Source organism: Rhipicephalus microplus, chromosome 4 (assembly GCF_043290135.1).
Source record: "Rhipicephalus microplus isolate Deutch F79 chromosome 4, USDA_Rmic, whole genome shotgun sequence".
In the NCBI taxonomy this organism is placed as follows: domain Eukaryota; kingdom Metazoa; phylum Arthropoda; class Arachnida; order Ixodida; family Ixodidae; genus Rhipicephalus; species Rhipicephalus microplus.
The window spans coordinates 185,733,892-185,761,205 of record NC_134703.1 but is presented as its reverse complement, the minus strand read 5'-3'; the positions used below and the strand labels follow the sequence as shown (position 1 = coordinate 185,761,205).

General features: G+C 46.0%; 1 protein-coding gene across 1 annotated transcript; it reads left to right on the top strand.

The window, feature by feature from the left end:
- On the top strand, nt 1–27,314 carry LOC119173010 (uncharacterized). Its single transcript, XM_075893220.1, has 3 exons — nt 1–122; nt 26,178–26,917; nt 27,031–27,314. The coding sequence occupies exons 1-3, from the start codon at nt 1–3 to the stop codon at nt 27,312–27,314; spliced, it is 1,146 nt and encodes a 381-aa protein (XP_075749335.1).

Sequence of the window (27,314 nt, the reverse complement as noted above, 5' to 3'; positions counted from 1 at the left end):
ATGGACGAACACCCCAAGCTCGTGGCGAAAGCCATCGAGCTGCGGCACGGTGTCCCCGACCGGCAGCTGATGTGGCAAGAGCTCAGCGACGCACTGAACCATGAAGTGTCTGCGCAGGAGTGGCAAGCTTGGTAGCGCAGGCCGGTGCACGAGGCCCGCCGTGACGCCGCTGCATCAGAGAGGCACAAACGTGAGTGACCATCGAATGGCGCGGGCGATTTGTTCTTTGACATTGGTGTATATTTTCAGGGGCACTGGAGGGGGTTGGATGCCTGGCTTCCGCGGCCGGGTTATAGAGTTCACTGGGATGACACGCTTCAGCGGCGTCTTTGGTAACACCTATCTACAGGTAAGCACTCTGCCGCCGCAGTATCACGGGTTCCTGAGCGGTGCCATGACCGAGTTTGATATCCTAGGGGAGCCTTTAGCGAAACCATGTTAAACGGGAATATAGCGCAGGAGAAAGTATTAAAAAGTGGGTAGGTTTATTAACTAAAATCTCAGTTTGCAGCCCTTGCAGTACAAGGGGTATTAATTTATCATAAAACACGCAATGCCCGTGGGCAAGTAGGTGGGCGGTAATGGGAAAAGCATAGGCTTTCTAAAATTACACCCTTTATGAATGTGGTTTTCTAGTCATCTTTTACGTCCACCATCGTCGCGATTCTTCGAGGCGATCGCTATTTTAGGATTAAATTGCGCCTGCGCAACACTGACGATGTGTATGCACTAAAATGGTAATACATGATATTAATGACCACTGAATAGCTGCAGAATATTTCCGCAGATGTTTAGTACGTAAGGTTGCAAAATAGCAAGAGTAACGAATACGCACTTTCTGAAAGATCATGCTTACTACACTTTCCAGCAGGCGGATGTTCCCATTGCTGCGGTGGAAATGAATGTGGAGGCCACTGAAGCGGCTGAAGATGGCAGTGACACAGTAACACGCAAGAATCTGAGAGCTTAGTGCTTTATTGAGTGCAGGACCAGAACCTTGAGCAGAGCGACAAGGTGCTCAAGGGGAGTAGACCCTTTGTTTACATTTTACATAAGGGGTGTAAGCATCTTCCATGCTCTATTATGATGACTGAAACCAACTTGGGCTGTAAACAAGAACCATGCATTGTATTGCAGGCATGGTATCGGGTGTCTGCAATGATAAACTGCCGGGCAAGATGTTGGTTAGCCCTGAAAAGGGCTGTTTCATGGTGAGAGATTCATTTTAGGACATTAATAAAGAATAGTTACAACAAATGTTAGTTGGTCCGCACGAGGAAGGCATAGCTTTAACGCAAACCTTCACACTTTCAAAGGATGCCATCAGGTCAGTTGATCTTCAACTGAGGGGAAATTGTTGTGCCCATTGCAATTTTTGGCATCAGCAGCAACTTCCAGCCCCGAGATGGTTAAGGGTTTACCGGCAGCTCACTTAAACATTTGCACTATGATGATTCACCGCAGGTGCTGCCGGAGATGAAAAAATCAACCACCCGCATCTCTTCTGCAGCACGGCGTGTGGCAGGGGCACAGGAGAAGGCGGCAGCGGTGCAGGAGGGCACTGGCCATGGCTGAGGGCTTTCTGCGAGAAAGGAATACGTAGTTTAGTTTAATGTTTCGTCATATGTTCAATGTTTTTTCTTGTCATCATTCATTAATGATTTGTCGGTTTCAATGTGTTTAGGTGCTGCTGTTCATGTTCAATTTTATACGCTTCGGGAGACATATGCATAGTTTAGTTTGTTTTTCGCCATGTTTTCAACTTTTTATTATTCATAATTCGTTTAGTGTTTTTGATATGTTTACGTGTTGCTGTTCATGTTCTATTTTATACGTTTTTGTTTGCATTTAGTACATAATACTAGATTTAGGTTAGCATTTACTTTGTACAAGGAGTACAGCATTTTTATGTTCGAGATATGCATTTCTCAATGTATGTGCGAGCTGTTCCAGTGGCAGTGTTTTTCCCCAATTTCAAAGGTGTCTAGTCATTCACACGGATACCATGAGTGTATAATTGACATTTTCTGTTAATGTTTCTGTGATATTTGTATTGTCTCACTGTGTTTTCTAGCTCACTGTGCTTTTTATGCAGCATTACCACATAGTGTAGTAATGTGATATCTTTTTGCATCACACTGTATTGCAGTTCACTGTGATATTTTCATTTCAGCACAAAGAGGCTAAGGTGCAACAACTACATTCTGAATCTTGTTTGAGAGCTCTAAGCTAGTAAGTGGTCATCTCGCACAGTTTCACAAATGAAAATGGTCATCATCACAGCCACATGCCAGCGATTGTTTTCATCTAGTTTTCATTGTAAACTACTCGTTGTGGGAATAAATTTTGAACGTGGTATGGTTTAGGAGCTGCGAGATGGCTGAGCGAATTATTCATGCTGTATGTTATCAAAACAACTCGCCTTTTGTTTGCCATCTTGATTTGCGTGTTTTTTAGCATTGCAGCATTACTGCACTCAAGAATTCAAATCAAACGTTATTTTAACATTCATACAATGTTTAGGACAATGAGCGAAAAATCAGCACAACTTGACGAGCACAATTTTTCGTCAAGCCCGGCGTGCACAATTGAATGCTTGTAGTCGGTCACTATGAGAAGATATGGTCTTATGTATCATGTGTTCTTGCAACATGTTACTAATAGAATCACGATTTTTATGCGTTCTGGCGAAAGAAATTCTGAGAGTTTGCTGCATTGTTTACACAATTTCGTGATAGCAACATTCAGCACAGAGCGCCGCTCATATATGCTTGCTCCAATCTAGTCTGTTGTGACTGTGATCACTGATATGGAAAAGGGTGTTTCTGTCGCATGTTTCATGTGCCATTTAAAGAAAATGTAGCATTTTGACATTGCCACCTTGCTTCATATTGAAGCATGAGTAAGTACTTTGTGTATTCAAATGTGGCAAACACAGCCCTGTTATGTCTAGATGCACTAGAATCAGTGTAAATAAATTGTGTGGGATATGAAAAGATGAAAACTCACCGTTACTGTGTACTTCAAAAAAGGTCCAAGACAGCGCTACGCTGCTGCCCTCTCTGAGCAGCACGTTGCGTGGTGTGAGCATCTGGCTCCCCCTTGGCTCCCCATCGTCATCCTCAGCTGGTGACATGTCCACAACATACTCGTTCAAGGTCCAGTCGCCGGCATGCAACGCAATGTTGTGGAGAGCAAAGCAAGCATAGATGACTTGCGCTGCCTGATTGGAGTTGTAGAGCATCGTTCGAAAGGGCTGCAAGCAGCGGAACTCGCTCTTCAACACGGCGATACATCTGTACACACCATTGCGCATGGATGCGTGCTCCTTGTTGTATCGGCCTTCGGAAGTGTTGCACGGTTGACTGCCAAGGACTGGAATTAGGAGCCATGGCTTGAGGGGATAGCCTGCGTCTCCTGCAATATAAGCATAAAAGCTGAGTGCTCTACCCAGATAGTACACATTAATACTTACCAGGCAGATATTCGCCAGACTGCAGATGTGCAGCTAGGCTTGCACGCAGTCGGTTGTGTTCCCACACCCAGGAGTCGTGGCACGAATCTGGGAATCATGGGTCCATGCCAAGAATGCGCAGCCATGCTTTGCACACCTGCGATGAGGAGCGATAAAAAATAGTACTGCATTTATACTCAGAATAAATCCCTTTTTTCTACGCATGAGCACGAAACAATGCGTACAAGTACAATCATTGGTACAAGGAGCATCGATTAGAAGGAAAAACAGGGTGTAGCACACTGAGAAGGAGGGAGGGTAGGGGCAACGACCTCACCTCTGCTGTACACATAACTACGACTTACACTGAATGATCGATAAGTGAAAACCTACGCGTTGCTCTGGGGAAAAACACTCGTAAATGCCAAAGCCAGCTCGTGCAATTGTGATTTTAAGCACTTTCGTGTTGGAAATACTTCCCTGTCGCGTATATACTTCTGCTACGTCTGCTGCCCATATTACCGATTACCTCTAAAATGCACAACTCAATTGCGCATGCATGCCAGTGCAAAAACGGCAACTGGCTCACACACAAAACACTTGCCACTTATTATTACCGAGGCCTTGCGAGCCACCAACTAGCTCGCACCCTATTCCCTGCAGGTTCTTTTTCATTCGTTGCATTATTACTTATACCAGCTTTGGCGTCACAACTGAACAATTGCTCCGAAGGGCGAGTAAGAAAGGATCCTAACGGTACTTACGATCATGACGTTCATGACATAATAGCCCTTTCTGGACATGATGCTCGCCGTGTCGGCCAGTCTGAATCCCTCTGGCTTGCGAATAGGGACCAACGTGCCATCGGCACACGCCAGCATCCCTGGGATGCAACCGCGAAGCACAAACTCCGCCTTTGCCTCATCCTTACAGCTGTTGTCAGTGGGAAGTCCACCAGCTTTTTCCTAGCAGCCACGGTGATGATGGCCTGCGTCACCTTGTGGATAGTGTTTCTCACGGCCGGCTGAGACTTGCCGATGTGCTCCTCGCAACCAACGCTCCTCTAGAAGCAACCGGTGGCGAAAAATCGCAGCGCACCCAACACTTTCCTCTCTGTGGAAAGGCCACTGGCTCGCTGGCATCCGATGACAGGGACAAGTTCGTCGCACAAGCTACGGACTGTTTGTTCGGACAGACGAGAACGTTGCCGGAACTCTTCTTCGGTGAACTTTTCAAATGCATCTTTAACCTCGCCTCGTCGTGTCTGCTTAGCTGCAGCTGCCGCACAGGCGAGACAAAAAACCGTGGCAGTGAAAAACGCCATGTTGTCCAAGTGCCCGGGTGCTGAAAAGTCGTGAAGGTTTTACATTTCAATTCAACCCAGGCAACCTTGCAGCCATTTCAATCCATCCGGTTGCCATTTTTTTTGCAGCCATTTCAATCCATCAGGTCACGTGACACCCCAGCTCACGTCACTCAGAACGTCACAGCTTTTGTCACAGCTCGTATAGGCCAATCGCGTGCGACTCAATGGAACAGACCGCCTTTGTCCGGATTTGGAATTTGTATATAATCGCACCACAAATGAAGCTTCATTTAGCCATCTTGTGGCCACGCAAAAATAAAGTCAGATTACAGCAAGACACCACGCCTGATAACGGCGAACGGAGCGTCGGCCACCGATAAACTGACAAGCGGTGAAGCGCGTCGGCATTTACACACGCCGTGGAACATTCTAGCATTATCGCTAGCAGCCACGTTAGTTCCAGAATAATTTGTAATGTTCGCGAAGTGGGCGTAATTTTGACAAAAATGTACAGTTGGGTGCGATATGAAGGTAATCGCGCAAGCGTCGACCAAGAGCGAGAACAGCGCCGCGGCCCAGAATTCTTTTTTCAGTAGAGGGAAGCAGTAGGTAAGCTTCCCTCACTCTTTTTGTTGTTCCTGAAGCTGCAGTCACTCCTGTCCGAGGAAGGTGTTTTTTTATTTCTTTTTTTTCTTTACTGGCTTCCAATAGAAGGGCATGGTGTTTCATGTAACGCATTCTTCACTATTATCAGTAATCGGACGGCATGAAGGCTGCATCTAGCGTGTGCATTACGTCACTGCTGCCGTGGAAAACACTGCCCATGATGACTACATAATGTGCGGGCTCTCTTCAGTTTTAATTTTGCTTTTTGTTTCGCAGAGTCGCGTATTTCACAAAAAATATTAGGAAGGATTGTTGGAAACATGATTATTTTTGATTCACGGTCGTCGAGAAGTTTGAGGAACTCAGCGCGTTGCCCCGCCGTGGTGGTCTAGTGGCTAAGGTACTCGGCTGCTGACCCGCAGGGCGCGGGTTCGAATCCCGGCTGCGGCGGCTGCATTTCCGATGGAGGCGGAAATGTCGTAGGCCCGTGTGCTCAGATTTGGGTGCACGTTAAAGAACCCCAGGTGGTCTAAATTTCCGGAGCCCTCCACTACAGCGTCTCTCATAATCATATAGGGATTTTGGGATGTTAAACCCCAGATATCAATCAAATCAGGAACTCAGCGCATCACGAGAGAGCATGACTTATCTTATATTATCATAACAAAGGAACATCTGGAAATGAGATATTTTTGCCGACACTACAGAAATTAATATCCAATATTCTTTATCGGAGACGAAAAAACTCAGGGGTCTCTCTAAACTCACTGTTACCATACATTTAGTGCTTACAACTTAATCAATACTTCAATACGCCACCCGAGCTCTCCTTCACGTCGTTCAGCCTTTTCGGGATAGAAGCAAACAGAGATTTCACCAAATCAGGGTCTTGTCTGAGAGCATTCCACTCCATGTCAACATGTTTCCACAAAGTGTCTGCGTCATTGTTTATCAAATTGGCGCGAGCCAATCGTGCCTTCATTAATCCCCAAATATTCTCGATGATATTGAGGTCGGTGCTCTTAGGAGCCCAGCTGAGCTGTGCAATGCCAGAAGCATTTATATTTTCTTGCACTGTGGATGCATTGTGAACAGGGCAGCCATAGTGTTGGAAATAAAAGCACTCGTCAGGAAATGGTCCATTTATGGAGAAAGATAGGAGAACATTGTCGATGATCTCATTGTAGACTTCGGCCGTAAGTCTTCCGAGGATGCGGAAGAGCGGACCCAGACCAGCATATGTTATTGCGCCTCAGACGTTGACCGATACACGCCCGCTTGCACCAACACTGCGAAGGTTTCATGCTCGTACCTGAAATAAAAGCGATAAATCTGTTTTTACGCACAACATTCACAGCGTGGTAACTATGTAAGATCCCTTTCGTCGAGCCACAAAAATGGCATAGCGGGTCAGAAAAAAACGTGAGTTACTGGCTAGTCGAAATGGGGAAGTGGGCCGAACATGAAATGAGAGAGAAGGATAATCAATTGTAATTAATGAAAGCAGAGCGGATTGCAAGAAAAAGCAAGCACAGCTCGGTACGGCAGAAAATCAGTTCGACGGATGAGATTAAGAAGCTTGAGTGAAGTACGGGACCATGGCCGACAACAGGACCGGGTTATCTAGAGTAGTACGGGAGAGACCTTTGCTGCAGTTGTCAGGGTGATGCTGCTGCGGACTATGATTATGAGAACGCTCCTAAACCTAAGAGTGGTGCCGAACCGCTGCCTGCGTGAAATGATACACAAGATATATAAACCTCATCGGCTGCCACGGACTCTCCAAACACGAAGTCGCTGGTTCCAGCAAGATCTGAACGTCGATTCATCACTGAAGATGACCTGCTGCCAGTCTTCAGCCCTCCAATGTTTGTGATGACGCACGAAGTGCAAACGTTTCCTTTGATGTTCACTGGTGAGAAGCGTCTTTCTAGCCGCCACGTGGCTTTTCAGACCGACAGCACGAAGTCTTCTTCGGATAGCCGAAAGACTGAAGGAAAGGCCAAGCTCTTCTTTAATTTTTTTTTGTTGTCGAGAAAGGGTCTTTGAACACGGCAGCTATTATCAAGGCATCTTTCTCCTACGTTGTTTTTCTAGGCCTCCTTTGGTGTGGTGCATCTTCCAAGCGGTTTTTCTGGTAAAACGCTCGAAGAATGCGGTTGATTGTCTTCTGTGGCCGGTTCAGCTTACGGGAAATCTCTCGCTGGGACATAAACCTTCCAAAGAAATAATTTCACGGCGTTCTTCTAATGGAAGCCGTAGAGGCATTTTTTGTGACTTTTGGTCTGGGGTCACATCCAGCATTGCAGCATTGTCACCCCTGTGCGAAAACGTTTGGCACAATTCTATTGGCTGGTGAAGTCAGCATTACGATGCGATGCCTATATTTTGCGCGACATAGCACGTCACTCAAATGAAGGTTGACAAGAGCTTTCCCATCAACTTTGTTGTCGTGCGGAAAGAGAACAGCCTACCAAGTTACGCTTGATCGCAACGAATGTAACACTTAGAATAGACAGAAAGGGGGGGGCACGAGTTCGTCAACGGGGTGATTGTCGTAGCATAGAACAGCCAACTAGAGAGAGAAAAAAGCGAAATCTTGATTTTTATTCTTCCTAAACGTTCTGCTAGGGCCTCTGAAAGCTTGGCCGGTCGACGCTCGCGTGATGACCTTCAAATCGCACCCGACTGTACAACAATACTGAAGCGTCTCAAACACTGCAGGCGTGGTTGGCACTGGGAATTATTAACAACGTGACGGGGCGATAGCACAACTCAAGGAATATCGCAGTATGTAATTCGGCGAATAAGGTTATTATAACAATAGATCGGCGAAACTTCACGGCGTTCTTCCTCAGAAAGACTTTGTGTGACGGGATTTCTAGAGTAAAAAAATTTTCAGTCATCCTATTCTGAAATTCATCTGCAAATTACTTCGCTTGATCTGAGTGAAAATTTGAGGTATTCTTGGCATAGCAACCCCTACATAGAAGGCTGGGTGAGAGAGAGGCTTGCAGTTGGAATACTACTAAAAAAAAGTTGTATGTGGTGCTCCCCCAAGAAACATTTGGGGATCTTTTGTGTCTTGTGACTCTCAGTTACACGATTGCAAGCAACGATAAAACACTGAAGGGATGCATTGAGATACCCATTGAAGAGTAGAACGTTATAGAGTATATGTACTTTGTTCACATCGTCAATCCCATCACTGGCCTAGCTTTCCTTCTCGGCAGACACCTTGGCGCAAGGAAAGGGGCACCTGTGGGAATCGAGATTGGTCTTTCAATAGTATCTTCGCTACAAGTACATTTGGGAAGTATTCACTACGACATAATTCTTCCTTTCGCCAGTGGAAGGTGTACGCGTCAGTAATAGAACGCTTGTTTCTGGACATATGCACACGTAGAAGCTATTGTAGATCATGATGGGTATGTGTGTGTTCAATTTTAGTTCTAGAAGAGTAATAATTCGCCGGCCTTCGAACCGATCAACTACCCATTGCGCTATTCACAAGCTTTCAAGAGACAACGTCCTTCGTGCAGGCCGCCTCAGTAAATATATGCTTCACGAAAATCCATAAATAATCCATGAATAATCGTTAAAAAGCACCCGAAAAATGCATGAACGATCGTTAAAACATGAAATAGGAATGAAATATTCGATCTTCAGCTAAATTGACGAACCATTAACAATTTATTGACTAGAAATTTTTATTACCCTCTTTTTCCGGCACAAGGTTGCTCCTAGAACTTCGAATAAATTTTTTTTTGTTAGAAGGGTCTTCCCGCTCACGCAGGCCGTCACCCTATGCTACCGAAGTCAGGCGTCCCTGAACAGCACGTAACCGAAAATATACCTGAATTATTTTTGTGATACCTCCGAAAAAGCTTTTACATTGTCACAGATTCTTCGAGAGTGCGGGTTGTTGGGACTGAAAAACAGTGGAGTTGCGCTAATGCGAAGCACCGTCTTTGAAGCTCTATCCTGGCCATCGGCAGGCTAGACCTCACGGTCCCATCGTGGTATTAGCTGGGTGCGCACTTTATTGCATTTTGCAGGAACCAATTAAAGCTTATTCACACACTCGCTCACCCAGTTGACCTCCTTGGCAAGCAGGGAGGTCACATTGACCTCCCTGCTTGCCACGCTTGGTGCACAGCATTGGCAGAGCGTAGATAAGATGGAAAAGAACGAAATGCGTGCACACTTTGACGCACCGCATGCATGTCCCGACCATCGAGGTCAATTCATCTTCTGTGACCGACGCTTACTGTGCAAGAAGTGGACGACGTCATGTAGTCGAGGCCAGCAAGCCCCCGACCTTTGTTTCGTAACACTGTGTGCAGCCGAAGTCTCAAACTAAACATTTCTTGGCAATGAAGTGAAACGTACGGGATTTCACTTCAACACTTGTACTCCTACGCAAGGTAGTAAGCCATGGCACGCGATTCACACAGCTATGGGCTGTAGAGAGTGATGGCTGCGCGCTCTTCCATGACGATGCAGACATCACTTATCGTTGGAGGTAAACGTAAAAGGCTCAAACTTGTCACATGAAAATGAACGAAAAGTTACAATGCATAAATTCGCAAGTATCACATATTCACAAGTGTCGCTTCCTTTCCGTCTTGAAGTGCTACATGAAAAAAATGAACATCTGCTTGCATACCTCTCGCAGGCAATGGAAATACTGTTGCGTTGATACACTCATTGGCCATGAAAGAGTGCGACGGTGCTCCATAGCCATCGCTTCATTGCTAAGAAAAATAGTGCGCGAGTATACTAGGCCAAAGTAACGAATTCATGGCTCACAAGTGCCGCGCGAGTGAAGCGAGTAGGAATAGTAAACTATCAACAAAGAAACACTTAGTGCTTCTATTTGAGAGAAGCGTTCGCCAATATATTATATAGGAATCAGTTCGCAAGGGGATTTGACGTCAGTTTTAGAGAAAAAAAATATTGCCTCGCCATGGTGGTCTAGTGGCTAAGGTACTCGGGTGCTGACCCGCAAGTCGCCGGTTGGAATCCCGGGCGTGGCTGCTGCATTTCCGATAAAGGCGGAAATGTTTCTTGCCTGTGTAGTCAGATATGGGTGCAGGTTAAATAACCCCAGGTTTCCAGAGCCCTCCACTATGGCGTCTCTCATAATCATATGGTGGTTTTGGGACGTTAAACACCATAAATCATTCAAATCAATTAGAGAGAAGCATTGATACTGACTTCAATAATTACTGCAACCTGGACGGCCACCCATGGCTATGTTTATATCCACGGTAAACTTTCGGCGCTATACAAAAAGCCTGAGACCAGTTCCGTATGCGGTACAGTCTCATGAGAACACTTCAGAATTTTGTGAGAATACTTTAGAAGCCCGTGAGAATATTTTAGCATTTTTTAAGAAGTGTATACATGGCATGACTAAAGAGGAGTCAGTTAAAGGACTCATTTTCTTGTTACACACAAAATTATTTTGTCCGTCATGTGAATACAACTTTAAGTCCACGCAGAAAGCAGGCGCTTGCACGCCTCTTCCCAACTACACGATTTGCCCACTTATGCAAAGAGGGAGAGACGCACGCGTCTCGTTCCCCATTGACGGACCTTGTCTCATTATTGCACTGTTTCTTCGTTAGGCATTACGTTCTGGCACTGAAGTCACAACGTGAAACTCGACTGCACGGTGCCTATTCTCCACCAGATAGGTCCTTCACTCGAGGTCGTCGGCACGATGGCTTAGGTGACGAGGGCTTACACATTCGCGAATAGAAGCAGGCAAAGAGTTGTTGGCTCCTCGTGGCTTTTTCCATTGGACAGAATCAGGGTCGTGCTTCGTGCCAGGGCTTCGCAGGCCTCTGCTCTCATTTGCATGATGACTACAGCCCACTTTGTAGCGCTGAGCGCTGCCGCGAATCTCCGTATGCCATATGCTAAAGTAGACAATGCATCCCTGTGTGCGTCACAATCATGTCACAACTCCGTCTTGCCAAAGCAGTTTGCCGACGATTCGACAAATACGCCAGTGCACAGCCTCCCAATCTAAGTGAGAGTACAACGCTGCTGTCCTGACCACTTTCCCTACGTGCGATCCTCTTTCTTACCGCTTTCAGTGAGGCGCAGCCCTTTCGCTTTTTAAATAAAAAACAGAAGAAAGCGACCATATACCTATTGTCATTACGCCTATTATTACGATTATCATCGAAAAGAAGACATTGCTGACCACTTCGTCTGAATAATGTGTATATTAACACAAAAGTAAAACGCTTCCATACGGAAGTACTTTAATGTTTACGACACATTGACATAACATAGTTTATGCAATATTTGTTGGGGTTTGAAAGCTAAATTTATGAACGCCTTTTGGAAAATGCATCCACAATAGCACTTAGTGATACATCTGCATACCGATGACTTACGTTCATGATTAATGATTGATCAATTATTAAACATGTCCTTGTTGTCAAGGGTGTGTGGTAGATCTAAATGTGAATGGTCAAATCTGAGTCAGAGAAAGTGGTATGACAGCTAGAAGAGCTGACTGATGGCATGCCAAACTTGGGCTAAGGTCAGCTACTGGCGACTTTGATAGTTAGAGGAAGGGGAACCTAAGCCAATGGGACCCCAAGCTGCGTCTGGTAGGCTCGGAGAAGCAGCACCATTACAGAACTGTATCAAATGCAGGTTAAGTTGGATAAAACGCACAGGTTGCTACTAATAATGAAATTCAAACTATGCAATGCGTGGGCAAAACAGCATTGTGGACCACGCTGCATTTGCAGTGTTTTGCTCTCGACACAAGATACTTTGGGACACATGCTAGTTTTCCATTTTTGGGTCTTGGGACAACGCGAGCTCAAGCGCCTATGAGCACCTTAGGTTCTGCGCATGAGCCCTGGTGGGTCTCATACATGTTGGGTTCCCAAGCTTTGAGGTTTCAAGTGTCACCTCCATTTAACTCCACTGCCCGATTAGAGGGAAATGACACCAGCGTTGGATCTTCCTTGTCGGCCTCCCATGATTTATCACGTGGTGAGCTGAAGCGGAAAACTTGGAGTTACATCAAGGCGATACAAGCACGTTGCTCTATTCGTTCCGAAACTATCGTTGGTACGGATGATTACTATAAGCCATGCTGACGCTTTCTGTACTATAGGGTCGGCACCTGGCAGTGTGTTGAAGCGTTGGCGCAATTGTACGTCTATTGAAAAGCCACCAAATAGGACGAACGCGTATAAATGACGCGTTGAAGGAGCTAATACTGAATTTCATGGACATGATGCATTATTACATTTTACCAAGGGTACTGTAAGAGGGCAGTTGTAGATATAAAAGATGTGTTTTTAACTCCTACGTAGCATTTTATCGTGGCCCCCGGGATAGTGTGCTCGTGAACTCTATATAAACTTTTTAGCACGTGAAACACAGACCAAGAAACAGACAGATGAGCACTAAGACAGATTTCACTCTTTCTTGTTCTGTGTTTTGTGCGTGCTGAAAAAGGGCTTATTATGGTTACGTACCAACTCGCCCAGCTATCTCTTTTACTGCTTGTTAGCTGTTGGCGCTGACCGAGAGGTCATGAGTTCGATTCCTGTTGACGGAACATTTGTCTTCTGAAAGCTACTTTAGACGTATTTTCGTGACGAAAGTACGTCACTAAAATCTTAATTAACCCCGGCATAAACATTTTGTATTTAAAAGAGTGAAAAAGTGAAAAAGGAGGCATGAGCTATAGACGGGAAAATTTCGATTGGGCACGGGGCCTTCTTTCAGAGATTTCGACGGTTACAGCACTCTATTGCCTGAGGTGCCTTCATAGTCACACCTGAACTGATGAGAATATTCTCTGATAACTGCGTAGTGTACACAACAAAAAATAGCAAGGAAGATCTAATGAAACAATTTCTTTAGCCTTCATACAGAATAGGTTCGATGATTAGAGATGAAACTAAATGCGACTCAAACAACTAGTACTTCGTTCACACCTAAAAAGCCCGCCTTTGTTTCAGTGCAGAATAAAGAACATCCCGCTGAAAAAGTGGCATTCAGTGAAAAATCTCGGGTCACTTCTACAATAAAAATAAACTGCAAATCTCATGTAAATATCATATATGAGTTGAGCTTCCGGACATCTTGTTGACCTCTTTTTATTTCACAATTTAACGCAACTTGTGAAGGAGCGCTCTCGAATTAAAAAAAAGCAACTCAATTCTGAATCATTTTCTTGTCAAAAGCAGAATAGTGTGTCGCAACCCACAGGTTGAGGTACTTTAAGGCATATGTGATCATAAAATGGTGTGTCTAGGTTTTGTTAAGAAACAGGAAGTCTGGAAAAAAGAAGAGTTTTCTCTTCTCTCGTGGTAATGACGTCGGCATTTTAAGCGCTATGGACAAACATTTTTCCGAGTTTATCTGGTTTTATGAATCTGCTGAACATTCAGTAGATCACTTATGGTCTCTCTTTAAAGAAGTGGTTTTAAAATGCCTACATCATTTCGTTCCATGTAAACATAAAGTACTGCGAACAACAAATCTTTGGACTACTAAAGAAAACTTTGGACTACTAAAGCTGAACAAAGCAAGAAAACAGCACAAACGATACCCCTCAACGAACAGCACCAATAAAGTGCAAAGATTGCGCGTGGAGCTGAAAGACCTATTTAAAATAGCTGTGAAGAGGTTTATTAGTCGTTAACGACAACAGCAAGACAGCGTGGAGAACGATCCAGCAGAGATCAGCACAGCAGCGACCCGAAGCACGCGCCGAGAGAGCCGAGCGTTGGCGATGCTGCTTGCTGCAGGCACATCTTCCTCTTTACAATCACCCCCGGTGAAAAAGGAGCCATCCTGGCGACTTGACAAGTTTCAGGCAGAAGCTCATGGTCCCGTTTCAGTCGGGAAACATGGACGATGTCACGTTCATGCCGGCGCATGTCGTCCGATTGGGAAACTGGCTCATTTAGAAAATTAACCGAAGACGTTTTCTCCAAAGTGGTGTAAGGCCCCTCGTACCGGGGGACAAGTTTCGAGGAGAGTCCCGGAGTTTGGTATGGGATGGCGAGCCACACAAGGGATCCTCGGGGATAGCTTGGATCTGAAAGGGCGGTGCTTCGGTGTTCTCTCTGGAGTTGCTGCTCTTTCGAGGTGAATGTACGGGCGAGCTGGCGGCACTCTTCGGCTTGTCGAGCAACATCGGAGATAGATGGACACTCGGAAGCATCAGGACAGTAGGGTAGTAGGGTGTCGATTGTATGGGAAGGCTCGCGTCCTTAAAGAAAAAAGAAAGGTGAGAATCCCGTGGTGGTTTGTATTGCGGTGTTAAATGCGAATTTGACGTACGGGAGAACACGTTTCCAGTTGCTATGACCAGATTCCACGTACATTAAGAGCATATCACCCAGCGTGCGGTTGAACCGTTCCGTTAGCCCGTTAGTCTGCGGGTGGTATGCTGTCGTTTTCCGATGAATAACGTGGCATTCCGAAAGCAGAGTTCGACAACCTCGGAGAGGAGAGCGCGGCCTCTGTCACTAAGGGGCTCTCGAGGTGCACCATGTCGAAGGATAAAGCGACGTAAAATGAAAGAGGCGATATCCTGAGCTGTAGAGCTCGGCAAAGCCGCTGTTTCGGCGTAGCGTTTCAGGTGGTCAACTGTCACTATAATCCACCGATTACCATCTGGTGTCGATGGAAGGGGGCCTTAGAGGTCAACACCGACACAATCAAATGGCTTGGCAGGGCATGGGAGTGGCTGCAATGCGCCAGTTGCACGTGGTGGTGTTGATTTGCGTCGTTGACAGTCAGGACAGCACTGCAAGAATTTGCGTAGAAAACTGTACATTCCACACTAGTAATAGCGGTGGCTAAGGCGTTCATATGTTTTGAACACCGCGGCGTGGCCATATTGCGGATTGTCGTGAAGAGAGGCAAATACTTGCGATAGTAAAGTGCGTGGAATGACCAGTAGCCACCGGCGGCCATCGGGAGCGTAGTTGCGCCAATGAAGAAGTTGATCGCGGATGGCGAAATGGAAAGCTTGACGTTGGTGGGATCGAGATACTGGAAGGTTGGACATGCCAGATAGATATTCGACAAGAGATGCGATCCACGGGTCATGACTTTGTTCGGTGGCAATCGAGTCGAGATTTAGCGATGGCAAAGTATGGAGGCGAGTGTTTCCGCACGTCGTATATGGTGGTAAAGGTGAGCGGGGCAAGGCATCAGCGTCAGACAGAGTGTTTGCGTCCGCAGCGGTACACGACGCGAATGTCGTACTCCTGGATGCGGAGTGCCCATCACGAAAGGCGGCCAGAAGGGTCTTACAAAGTATAGTGCCAGCAAAGCGCGTGGTTATCAGTTACTAGATCGAACGGATGGCCGTATAAGTATGGCCGGAACTTTCCAGGCGCTCACACCAGAGCCAAACACTCTTTTTCTGTCCCGCTGTAATTAGTTTCGGCTTTCGTCAGAGTGCGGCTAGCGTAGGCTACAACGTATTGTGAATAGCCGGGCTTTCATTGAGCTCAGACAGCGCCTAGCCCGGCGCCGCTAGCGTCGGTGTGCACTTCGGTAGGAGCCATTGGGTCAAAGTGGCGAAGAATAGGTGGGGAGGTAAGTAGGCGCAGAGTAGCGAAGGCAACGTCACATGCAGGGGACCAGGAGGAGAGGTTCAAGTCACCGCGAAGAAGCTGGGTTAATTATGACATGACTGGTGCAAAATTGCGAAGAAAGCGCCAGGAACAGGAGCATAAGCCTACAAAACTGCGAAGTTTTTTCATGGTCGTCGGCTTGGGAAAATCTGCGACTGCTCGAAGTTTTGCTGGGTCAGGTAATACGCCATGCTTGGACACGATGTGGCCTAGGATGAATAGCTGGCGTGCAGCGAAGCAGCATTTTTTCAGGTTAAGCTGCAGGCCAGCATTGGTCAGACAAGTCAAAACGTGCCTGAGGGGAAGGAGGTGCGTAGGAAAATCATGGGAGAAAACCACTACATCGTCGAGGTAACAGAGGACCATATTCCACTTGACGCCACGTAGCGCATGATCCATAAGGCGTTCAAACGTGGCAGACGCGTTACAAAGCCCAAAGAGCATGACGTTAAAGTCGTATATTCCGTCTGGTGTAATAAATGCTGTTTTTGGCGATCGGCTTCAGCCATTGGAACTTGCCAGTAGCCAGATGGCAAATCTAGTGACAAGAAGAATTCCGCTCTGTGAAGGGTGTCAATGGCGTCATCAATGCGCGGCAAAGGATATACGTCCTTGGGGGTTATCCTATTCGAACGACAATAGTCCACAAAAAGTCAAATGGATCCGTCTTTCTTACGCAGGAGGACGACAGGAGACGCCCAGAGACTGTGAGATGGTCTAATTACGTCTCACAGTTCCTAGTCTCACAATCCGTCTCACAGTCTCATAGTGGTAAAGACCACTATGAGAAAGTGTCTTTAACAAACTTTCTTCTTTCATATCGCGCAAACATCTGGCGTCATATTGCGCTAAAAAATGAAGCTTCATTTACTCTTTCAATAAAGAATACAAATGTAACCGACAGTACAGATATCGCAGACACGTTGAACAACTACTTCAGCTCGGTGTTCCCAAATAATAACGGAATTGCCCCGCCTTTTCCATCGCTAGGCGATATACCCCCCAATAGATGACATCAGCGTATCTGGGGAGGGCATGCTGTCGTTAGTGCTGAACAATGACAAAAAATCGCAGGTGACTAATGCTTTAACCAACGCGTTTCCTGTTTGATATGCGGAATGATGCATTTAACACTTATAATTTCCATATCATTGTCTAGTGGCAAGGTCCAGAGTTACTAGAAATATGCAAGAATACTTCCAATCCGTAAATCTGAAAATGCGTGGCTAATATCATCATACAGGCCAGGCCCATTTTGTTGTTGTGTGCATGTGCAAAATTACTTAAACACATAATATTTAAACACATCTCAGCGTTCCTTGTGGCTAATAATATCATTGACTCGAGCAGCACGGTTTCAGGAAAGGGTTCTCCACTACGACACCACTGCTCGAGATAATTCACGACTTCGCTGGCGCCTTAGATAACCATAGGGAAATTGACTTCATATTTGATAATTTTTCAAAAGCATTCAACCCTGTTTCCCATCAGGAGTTGCTTACAAAAGTAAAACCAATCCTAAAAAATGATTCTTTACTAGCACGTACTCGGGATACCTTTCCCATATGTACCAAAGTGTTTTCGTAGAAGACGTAAGCTCCACTCCAACACCAGTCAACTCCAGGATACCATAAGGCTTTATCTTTGGCCCACTGCTGTTTTTGGCCTTTAATAATGATATACTCTGTGACATACACGTTAAAGTATGACTTTTTGCAGATGACTGCATGTTAATGTCATCAATCATCCTAACGACCAGATAACCTTAAACAAATTCGTGGATACAATACACTCATGATGTGCCACGTGAAAAATCAACGGTAATAAGAAAAACTGTCGCAATGAGAATTACACGTAAGAAACGCCGCTTGCCTTTCTTCTATTGAGTTAACAATAACAATATATCTCTCGTTCACAGCTATGAATACCTAGGTGTTACAATTATCTCCGATTTAGGATGAAATGAAGACATAAAATGTACGCGAAAAAAGGCACTGAAAACACTCGGGTACTTACGAAGAACCGTTGGGAAGACTACTAAAGAAATTAAATTGTGGGCGTATAGAACGTACGTGCGGCCCTTCTGGAATACACATCTGCCGTATGTGGTCCTCACACTTTGGCAAATATTTAAAAAACATGTATCTCTACAAAGACAGTAGGTGAGGTTTATTTACAACTCTTACATGAGAGGAACGTGGCCTTCAGCCCACCTGGAAAGCTCCAACTTTGGAACCTTAGAGCGCAGGTGTGCCTGTGAAAGACTAAAATGTTTTAATCAGATCGATCACAATAACCTAAAACTCCATGGAGGCAAATATATTCAACCATCAAAATCTCGAACAACACGGTCACACTACAGGAAGAAAGCTGTAAATTTTCATGTAAAACAACTACCTTCCAAAAATCATTCTTTCCCCTAACAGTACGTAGTTGGAACGCACTGCCCGATGAAGCTGCATCATCCACAACTATTTCTTCATTCATGAATGCTGTAGCGAATCTGCCTTCATTCCTTTGATTGACTTGTTGCCATTATTATTATTATTATGATTATTATTATTAATATTGGCACTGCATTTAAATTCTTCTGTGTGTATAAGTTGTATAGCTTTGCTATATTAAGCGTAAGCTCATTTCTATGTTAGCATCGTGCAAACTTGTTACTTTTTGCTCAGTGTGACAATTAGTCATTTTGTTCGTTTTTGCTCATTGTTTTGTTGTATAAGCAGTTTTTGTCTTCTTTAGGTAAAAATCACTCATTTTGTCCAAAAGATGTAGAACATTTTACATTGACTCATCTTTTGAATGTTTTAAAGTTAGAAATCTTCAGGATTTTTTTTCTTCGACGCATTGTTTTTGTTATAAATCATTCCTGTTGTTTTCTACCATTGTAAAGTGTAGTAATAAATGTATATATATATATATATATATATATATATATATATATATATATATATATATATATACCCACTCCTTCCTACGACTTCGCACATAGAAGTTGGCAGTATTGACTAAATGAATAAATATCAAAACACTCTAGATAAGCCGCGACTTTACGGGAAGACTAAAACACACGCCTCTGAGCGTTGAAATGAATGCATATAATATTCGTATTGGGCCATTTTTTGAGTGTGCGGTGATCGTATAAGCACGCCATCAGAAATATATAACCAATATATTGAAACACATAAAGAACATTGGATCGCGTTCTTATATATATAGATTATTCACGAGAGGCGTTCATTACAAACTTGTGAGTCAAAACTCACTTCAACCACTTGTTCAACGCAGAATTGTTTCGAGTATTAGCTATACGTACCTCTTTTACCACAGCTATGATCGAATACCCTAAGCGACATACATTCAGATGACATTTAGGCAATCGAACATTCCTATTGAAAGAATGATGATAAAACAATACGCCAGCAACGCTGCCTTAATAACTATTACAAGTATTCTTTATTGTCGGACACCATTTTCTTTGCAATATTTGGCCTGCTAATGTTTTGAACTGCTCCTCTGTTGATAAATTCATTATCGGTATTGATAATTTAGTGTGCAGAAGGTAGAAATAATGTGTTATTGATATTTCATACACAAACCATCTAGCCTGCACAGGTATTGTAATGAAGCTTCACTGTTTGTCCTAAAATTTTATATATATTGTACCGTTTCTATCTGCTCCTACAGTTTACTCTGTTATGGTGGCTGGATAAAAAAAGTGTGACCTGTTGCGTGCAGCCGAAGCGGTGTCTCAGACGTAGTTCTCCTCACGCCCCCTCTGGCACCGAAACTCCTCCCTGTAGAAACGCTGTTGCACGCATGTCTACGCGTGACATTAGGCCTTAAATAACGTGTTTCGTAGGTGCACATTATAAGTTCGATTCTTCATCGTTATTAAAATTGCAAATTATACCCCAGTGTGAAAAGTTAGTTCAAAGTAGGCGAATATTAGGTAGAGTAGGCCTGAATACACTGCGTCATTGATGTTAGTTTCGGCTCGCATAAAATTGAAACATTGACTGATTTCGTTCAAAAAGAGGCAATCACCAAGAGTATTCCAAAAGCGGTGGTATCGAACTTTTGAAACGCACCACCACGAAACCATGAACAATTTCAAATTAGGCCCTTTTAGACCAGCAACGCCGGCTGTGCTCCAAAAACAGTGTACAGCCAAGAGCCTACGACACAAACAAGATGTATCCTTGTTAAATGTTTCACAAAAACTTGCATACCTGGCAGATATCAATTAAACTCACAAAATCACTTAGAAGGTATTTAAAACTACGGCAACAAGCCTAGCGCACTACAAGTGCAATCTCACGCATTACAAGCTGCACAAGAGCACAGAGGCCTTGAATGTTCACCACACGTCAGAAGTCCACAATTATTCGAACATTTCTCGGATATTTCGACCTCAGCAAGGAAATCTTCAAACCAACTACAACACTGGGCGTTGCTCCAGCGACTATCTTCAAAACAATGCTCCTATGATAGTATAACTCGATTCTTCACTATCGACTGACCGCACTACGTGGCCCACTGGAACAACACGACCACTTCAGGTTCTTGGCTGAGCTCAGGACCCGTCACCGTCAACTCTAGTTTGTAGTCATTCTGGTTAAGCGAACATTCTAAGAACTATTACGGCGTGTAGCACGTGCCACGTCGACAGCCAGGGAAAAGGGTTTCGTCTCGCCGGTTCGTCTGCGAGAACGGTAGCCGCTAAAAAGGCTTCGCTTCGGTTTCTAATTTCTCTCAATGTGTGTGAGATGTCGCGTGTGGGCAGGATAAGAGCACGCCCTGGGCGCCTTTCGATGGTTGTTTTAGGGGCAAAACTTCTCGTATGGCGCATTCACACTTGAGAACTGAAGAGAAACGAAAACGTCAGAGCAGCCGGAAAACCGCTGCCACGCGCGTCGAAGATGTTCATATTGTCACAGGTAATGGGTATGAGCTATCAACTGTAGGGGGAATCCCTTGGAAGTGAAGAAAGAAGAGGGCTTTTTACGTCCTGGTCTGAGGTCAAGCAAGACGTCGTTTCATCGCTCTCTGTTATTACGTTCGTGGCACTGGTGGAGGTGCTGGGTAAATGCGCCTCGGCTGCAGATTTTCAGCCGACACCACGAGCTACTTGGAAACAGCTACATCTCCCGAGTACAGTCCCCTCTCTCAAGACGAGATGGCAACTTCAACTAACAACCAGGCGAGTCAAACCAACGACGCCTATTCTTTTCTCCCGCATGTTTTTCATGCGCCGCAAACACCACGCTCATTTCATGGAGACATTTATGAAGATGTTGACGACTGGCTTGACCACTTCAATCGAGTTGCCAACATCAATGAATGGGATGAAGCTCGCAAGCTGCGGAGAGTTTACTTTGCGTTAGAAGACTCTGCCAAAACGTGGTACGAGAATCACGAGGGTTCCTTTGCGACGTGGCATGAGTTCAGCCGACAGTTTCGTGATGCGTACCGCAGCACTGAAAGGAAAGAGAGAGTGGAGCAGGCTATCTCGTCTCGGAACCAACGACCCAACGAGAGAGTTTCGATGTTTGTAGAGGACATGCTTCGACTCTTCAAGCGTGCTGACCCTGCAATGTCCGAGGAAAAGAAGGTGCGGCATTTAATGCGTGGGGTAAAAGAGCAGCTCTTCGCCGGACTCGTGCGCAATCCACCGACGACTGTGGCAGAGTTCATAAATGAGGCTACCACAATGGAGCGTACTCTCCAGTATAGGTCGTCACAGTATGAACGCCACGACCTGACCCCTGCTGCATGCTTTATCGGGGCTGACAGCGAGAGGCATGCCCTCGCTGAGTTCATAAGAAGCGTCGTGCGGGACGAGCTGCGCCAACTCCAAGCAGCGGGACCCCAACCAACCGTAAGTGATCTCGCAGACTTAATCCGAAATGAGATCCGACACGTGGTCACCCCACTCGCGCAAACAAGACCTGAGGCTCCTGTGCTGACTTATGCGGCGGCTCTGCGATCTCCTGCACCACATGGCCCTGATCCCACCATGGGGAGAATGGATCAGGCTAGCCATCGATTCCAGGGCACCTCTTCGACTCCGCCACCCGTTTCAAGGTTTCAGAGTGCACCAACTTATCGTCCGTCTGGATCGCGGCAGAACGCCACAAAGGCCAGCGTGTGGCGTACGTCCGATAACCGTCCTCTCTGCTACCAATGTGGCGAAGTGGGTCACGTCTACCGTAACTGCCAGTACCGCCAACTTGGTCTCCGTGGCTTTCACCCAGATGCTCGTTGCCCGCGTTACGGTGAGCGTCCCCGCGACATCGAAGCGTACCTTACGGGCCAGAAAGCTCCTCGCCTTGGTCCACGCCCCCAATCACAATCTCCATCACCCCGCACCTCCACCAGTGCCACGAACGTAATAACAGAGAGCGACGAAACGACGTCTTGCTTGCCCTCAGACCAGGACGTAAAAAGCCCTCTTCTTTCTTCACTTCCAAGGGATTCCCCCTACAGTTGATGGCTCATACCCATTACCTGTGACAATATTCGTTCTGCCCCATCCCGCTGACGCTGCCTTCGATATATTGACAATTATTAAAGACCACAGTCTTTCTTCGAGACCTTCGACGCAAAAACTTTGGTCTGCCTGCCTGCCTGCCTGCCTGCCTGCCTGCCTGCCTGCCTGCCTGCCTGTCTGTCTGTCTGTCTGTCTGTCTGTCTGTCTGTCTGTCTGTCTGTCTGTCTGTCTGTCTGTCTCTCTGTCTGTCTCTCTGTCTGTCTGTCTCTCTGTCCGTCTGTCCAACATTACCGTAAATTGGGTACTCTAAACAGCACCAGCCGATAACCTAAACGGCTGACCCCATCCACTGCGCCCACCAATGTTGCTCAAGTATTAGCGCTCATACGTGTGTGATTGTCAATCAAAAAGCAATATTGCGCATATCTGAGGCACCATAACAACACGTATATATTCTGCATGTTCATCTTTTACTGAAAAAAGCATACATAAGTCATTCTAAGGACTGTAGCGCTTATCACACGTCGCTGACCATGCAACGCTTGCACGAAAAGGTGAGTGTTTCCAATGATTTGCTAAGACGCGATGGTGGTGTCACCTACCCGCCACGTTGCGTTCCTCAGCTTCTCATTTTTGAGACGGGTGCGTGTGCAGATACGAGGCCAATTTTTTTCTAGTTTGCCTGCTTTCTGAGAACTAAAGTTCGTACCAAATTTTATTTATTCACGCAAAGTAGTGAAAAGAAACATCCCGCACCTGTTTAAACGTTGTTTCGGAAGATAAGCCAGCAAAAACGACACCAGCGAACACTCCCGCAGCGGTGGCGGCGCATTCAGCTGGCTGTACACCAACGCACATTACGTTAGGGCATGCTGACTGGCTTCCGCTGCACCGCCTACTTCCAGAGTTCTTAACGATCGTAAGCCAAGTAAGGCTCTTGATAACGCGTTCTCGTTGAGGTCTTCACGCTTTGTCATTCTGTACGGGTAGTTTGCGGTTTGAGCCGATGCGAGCCACCACCGACGCCTGTGCTGCCACATCAAATCGGCGGCCAGCTGGTTAGGTCACGTGGTTTGATGTAGCGTAGCCAAGGCTGTAAAGCGGAAACCAGTTCTGGTTTCGCGTAGCGGGAAAATTGGTCTCAAAGCAATTCTTGCGCGCCGGCCGCGTGGCGTGGTTTTCCAGCCGCTTGGGCGGCGAAACGAGTCAGTTTCTGGATAGTTTCGCCAGTTTCGCTCTCTTCAACGCCAAGTATGAACGCACTATTAGTCTAACCTTGTTCTGCGACAGGCGTAACCGGCAGGAGAATAAAACGGTAAAAAAGACAGTAGCTTCAGCACATTACAATAGATGGCGCTGTCTCACAAGTACGTACAACAGCAGTTGTGTGAAATAGCGCTGCATGGCTACACTCCGATTGGCTGCTCCGTGGGCTGTGCCAGGGAGAAGTGATGTTTAAATGAGAGAAAAGAAGAGAAAAGTGAGCCCCGCTACTCTCTGAATTTAACTGCGACACCTCAGCAGTGCTCGCGCTGCAGCTCTTATCACTTCAGCAGTGGTTAACGAGGGAAGGGAATAAGAAGGGATTCAAAGGATAGATTGAGAAGTAAACATAAGAAAGAGAAAGATGAGGACACGGTCGAAGGAGTCCAAGGATGCGCTGGAAAAGAATGGCTCTCTTAGCCTCCTAGATCGTCACCGAACGCCGTGGTTCATTGGTGGAGCATGGACGGAGCAGAAAGGCGAGCGTACAGCACCGCGGCTGCTTGAGCTCATCGCCTCGTTCGTGGCGCATAGACGTAGTGGAGCTGAAGCCCGGGATGGCCCGGGCTTGTCGCCAGGCCGACAAAAATACAGACATACACAGAGACAGACCGACAGCCGAACGGACACATGGACCGACGCTTGAATAGATGGACGGACAAACAGACAGACGCATGCACAGAAGGACGAAAGCACGGACGTGTACACGGACGACGAAAACATACACGGACGGACAAACAGACGCTTCCCTCCACTCATCATCATTCACTACGTGGATATTCTGTGATTTTTTTCGTAGTTCGATGTGCACGCCCTTGAAGAGAATGATTGGCTCGGTGACGTCGCGTTGTCGTCTGGAAGCGGCGGTGCGCATCTGATTCAGCGCTACGCTGAATTAAACGCATTCCGGCACCCTTCTCCCCACTGTAGATTGCAGACAAATACGTCGTACTTCACAGCAGCGTATTTGCATTAAAGCTGCTCAGCGGCGCAAAACTGCTTTGCGGCATCATACCACAAACCATAAAAATAGGCACACACGCGCGCGCTAGAGAAAGATACTTGAGCAAAAAAAAAAAAAAAAGATGAGGCAAGCTACTCTTCCCTTGCCCCTATCGCATACAGCAACAGCACAAGAAAGTACATAAAAACTCACGCGAACACGCACAATTACTATAGAAACCCCAAAGTACCACGAAGTGTCTTCCATTTTTATGCTTCGAGTGTCCGCACCCAAACAAAATAAGCAGCCTCAACTGTCAAATCAGCGGAGAGGCACACGCCAGTTCACGGCGACGCGATGAAACAAGACACAGCGTTGCTATTCAGCGGCCGTGGCTCTGTACCTACTTTTTATTTAAATTTATAGAACTGTATTCAAGTTCAAGCCGCTCCTGCTTGGACGCCTGAAGCCCATGTAGCATTGGGAAATAAATAAACAATTACATCAAAGAATATATTCCATGCAGTGAGTTAACGATGAATATGAATGTGCAAATCGCAAATCTCCGGTGTAAGCCTAATCAAGACGCACAACAACGATAAAGCAAAAAATCAAAGACTTTATTGTGACCTCATGCGTCCTAAACGCCAATGCCGACTGATGAAAGAATACCCAAACTGCTCGAAGCCCAAGCTTGGCACAATACATGCGCAATCTTCGGTCGCGAACCTGGTATAAAACGTCATGGCGGGTTATCAGGAGCCTGCAGCAAAAACAGATGCACGCCTTCTCTTTGGAAACCTTTCTAACTGTAGGATCTTACTTTACTAAATGACCACATGAATCACTGTTTCTGCGTGCTGCTGAAATACCAGCAGTACAACTACCGTATATTGATATACATGACCCTAAATCGAAGCTTGACGCTCCCTCCACGCTAAGTAAGCTCATGGTAGCATTGGCTCAGAGCAAACAGAATTCCTCTCGTGGATACGACGGAGTGAATAGGCGAGAACTTCGATATCTTTGTGACAAAACACTGACAGAATTTACTGTAATTGATGAATTACGAAAATCTGGCCTTGTCCCTGACTTGCCAAATGTTTCGTTCATCTACCTGTACCAAAGCCCAGAAAAGGCTGTACAAAGTCAGTGAATATACGACCAATACCTTTGACTTCAGCAGTATTCATCAGATTTATCTCTTAGCCAGTAAGTCTCACTGATACTCTTCATCTCGTCTACCTTCACTCTTGCACTTGTCAAGAAAAAGCGGATGATGTTTTTGCGGGATGAACATTGGCTTTAAACAATTCCGCCGTTAAAAGAACGATAACCTTCGTGCTAGAAATGTTAGCGTGCAAGGAGCATTTTACTTTTCTTCCTTAAAAACTTGCCGTCATGCAATGCACAAAATTTGTCTCCTGGCCATAATACGTTTTTTTCTGTGTTCTTTTCTGCAGGGATGGATATCCGATGGTCCAAAGCGACAAACTCAGGGAAAATGGCGTGATTCTGGAGGACCTCGTATGCTACTACAAAGAAATCTACCGAAACGAGTCTTTGAAGAAACCCGACGAGGAATACCTGTACGGGAGCAGAAAGCGACTCCTGTTTGACGAGCTGCTTCAGAAGGAGTTCCTCTTTGTAGAATGCGCCACAAGACAGTCTCCGGACAGGCCATTTCATGAGCAATTCCTTTTCAATTCATTATTGAAAAAGACTGTCGAGGAACGCTGTAGCACAGCTTTCGGAACGCCACACAACATGAGTGTTCTAGTCCTCGGTCTGGACTCTGTCTCATACCTAAATTTTGACAGGCACTTGCCGAAGACAGCAAAGTTTGTTCGCGAGAAACTCGACGCTTTTGAACTTTACGGATACAATAAGGCGAGGGACAACTCGTACCCGAACCAGGTTCTCTTGATCCTGGGTCTCAAAGATTACGAGGCCACCCAGGCTGTCTCAGGCGGTTTTTACGACAACCTTAGTACCCGTTTATTATGGCACATGTATGGAGAACGGGGATACCGGACTATGTTTCTCGAGGAATCGCCACACTACGGCATATTTGATTACATGTCACCCGGCTTTCAGCGTGCTCCGGCTGATTATTACCTGCGCCCCATCGTAATGGCCATGGATGACTCGCCTAAAATTACCGAAGATTGCAACGTGTCCCCTGTTTGGGACTCACGATGCCGTTCGTAGAACGGCTCGACTACCTCGCCCATTTCACTAACTTGATGGCCAAGAGACCGTTCTTCTCCTATACTTGAACAACCGATATCGCGCACAACTTGCTAAACAGCACAGGCTATGCGGACGAGCCGTTCCGGCGACACTTAGAAACCCTGCACACTTCTGGTACGCTCAACCACACTGTTCTCGTTTTCGTCAGCGACCATGGCATGCGATTCGGAGACAACCGGGCAACCTACATGGGCAAGTTCGAGGACCGCCAGCCGTTCGCCTTTGTCGTCTTCCCACCATGGTTCCTCCAAAAGAACCCAGAAGCGGCGCAAAGTCTCCGCACGAATCAGCACCATCTGACCACTCACTTCGACATTCACGCCACGCTCGTCGAGCTGCTCGACTAG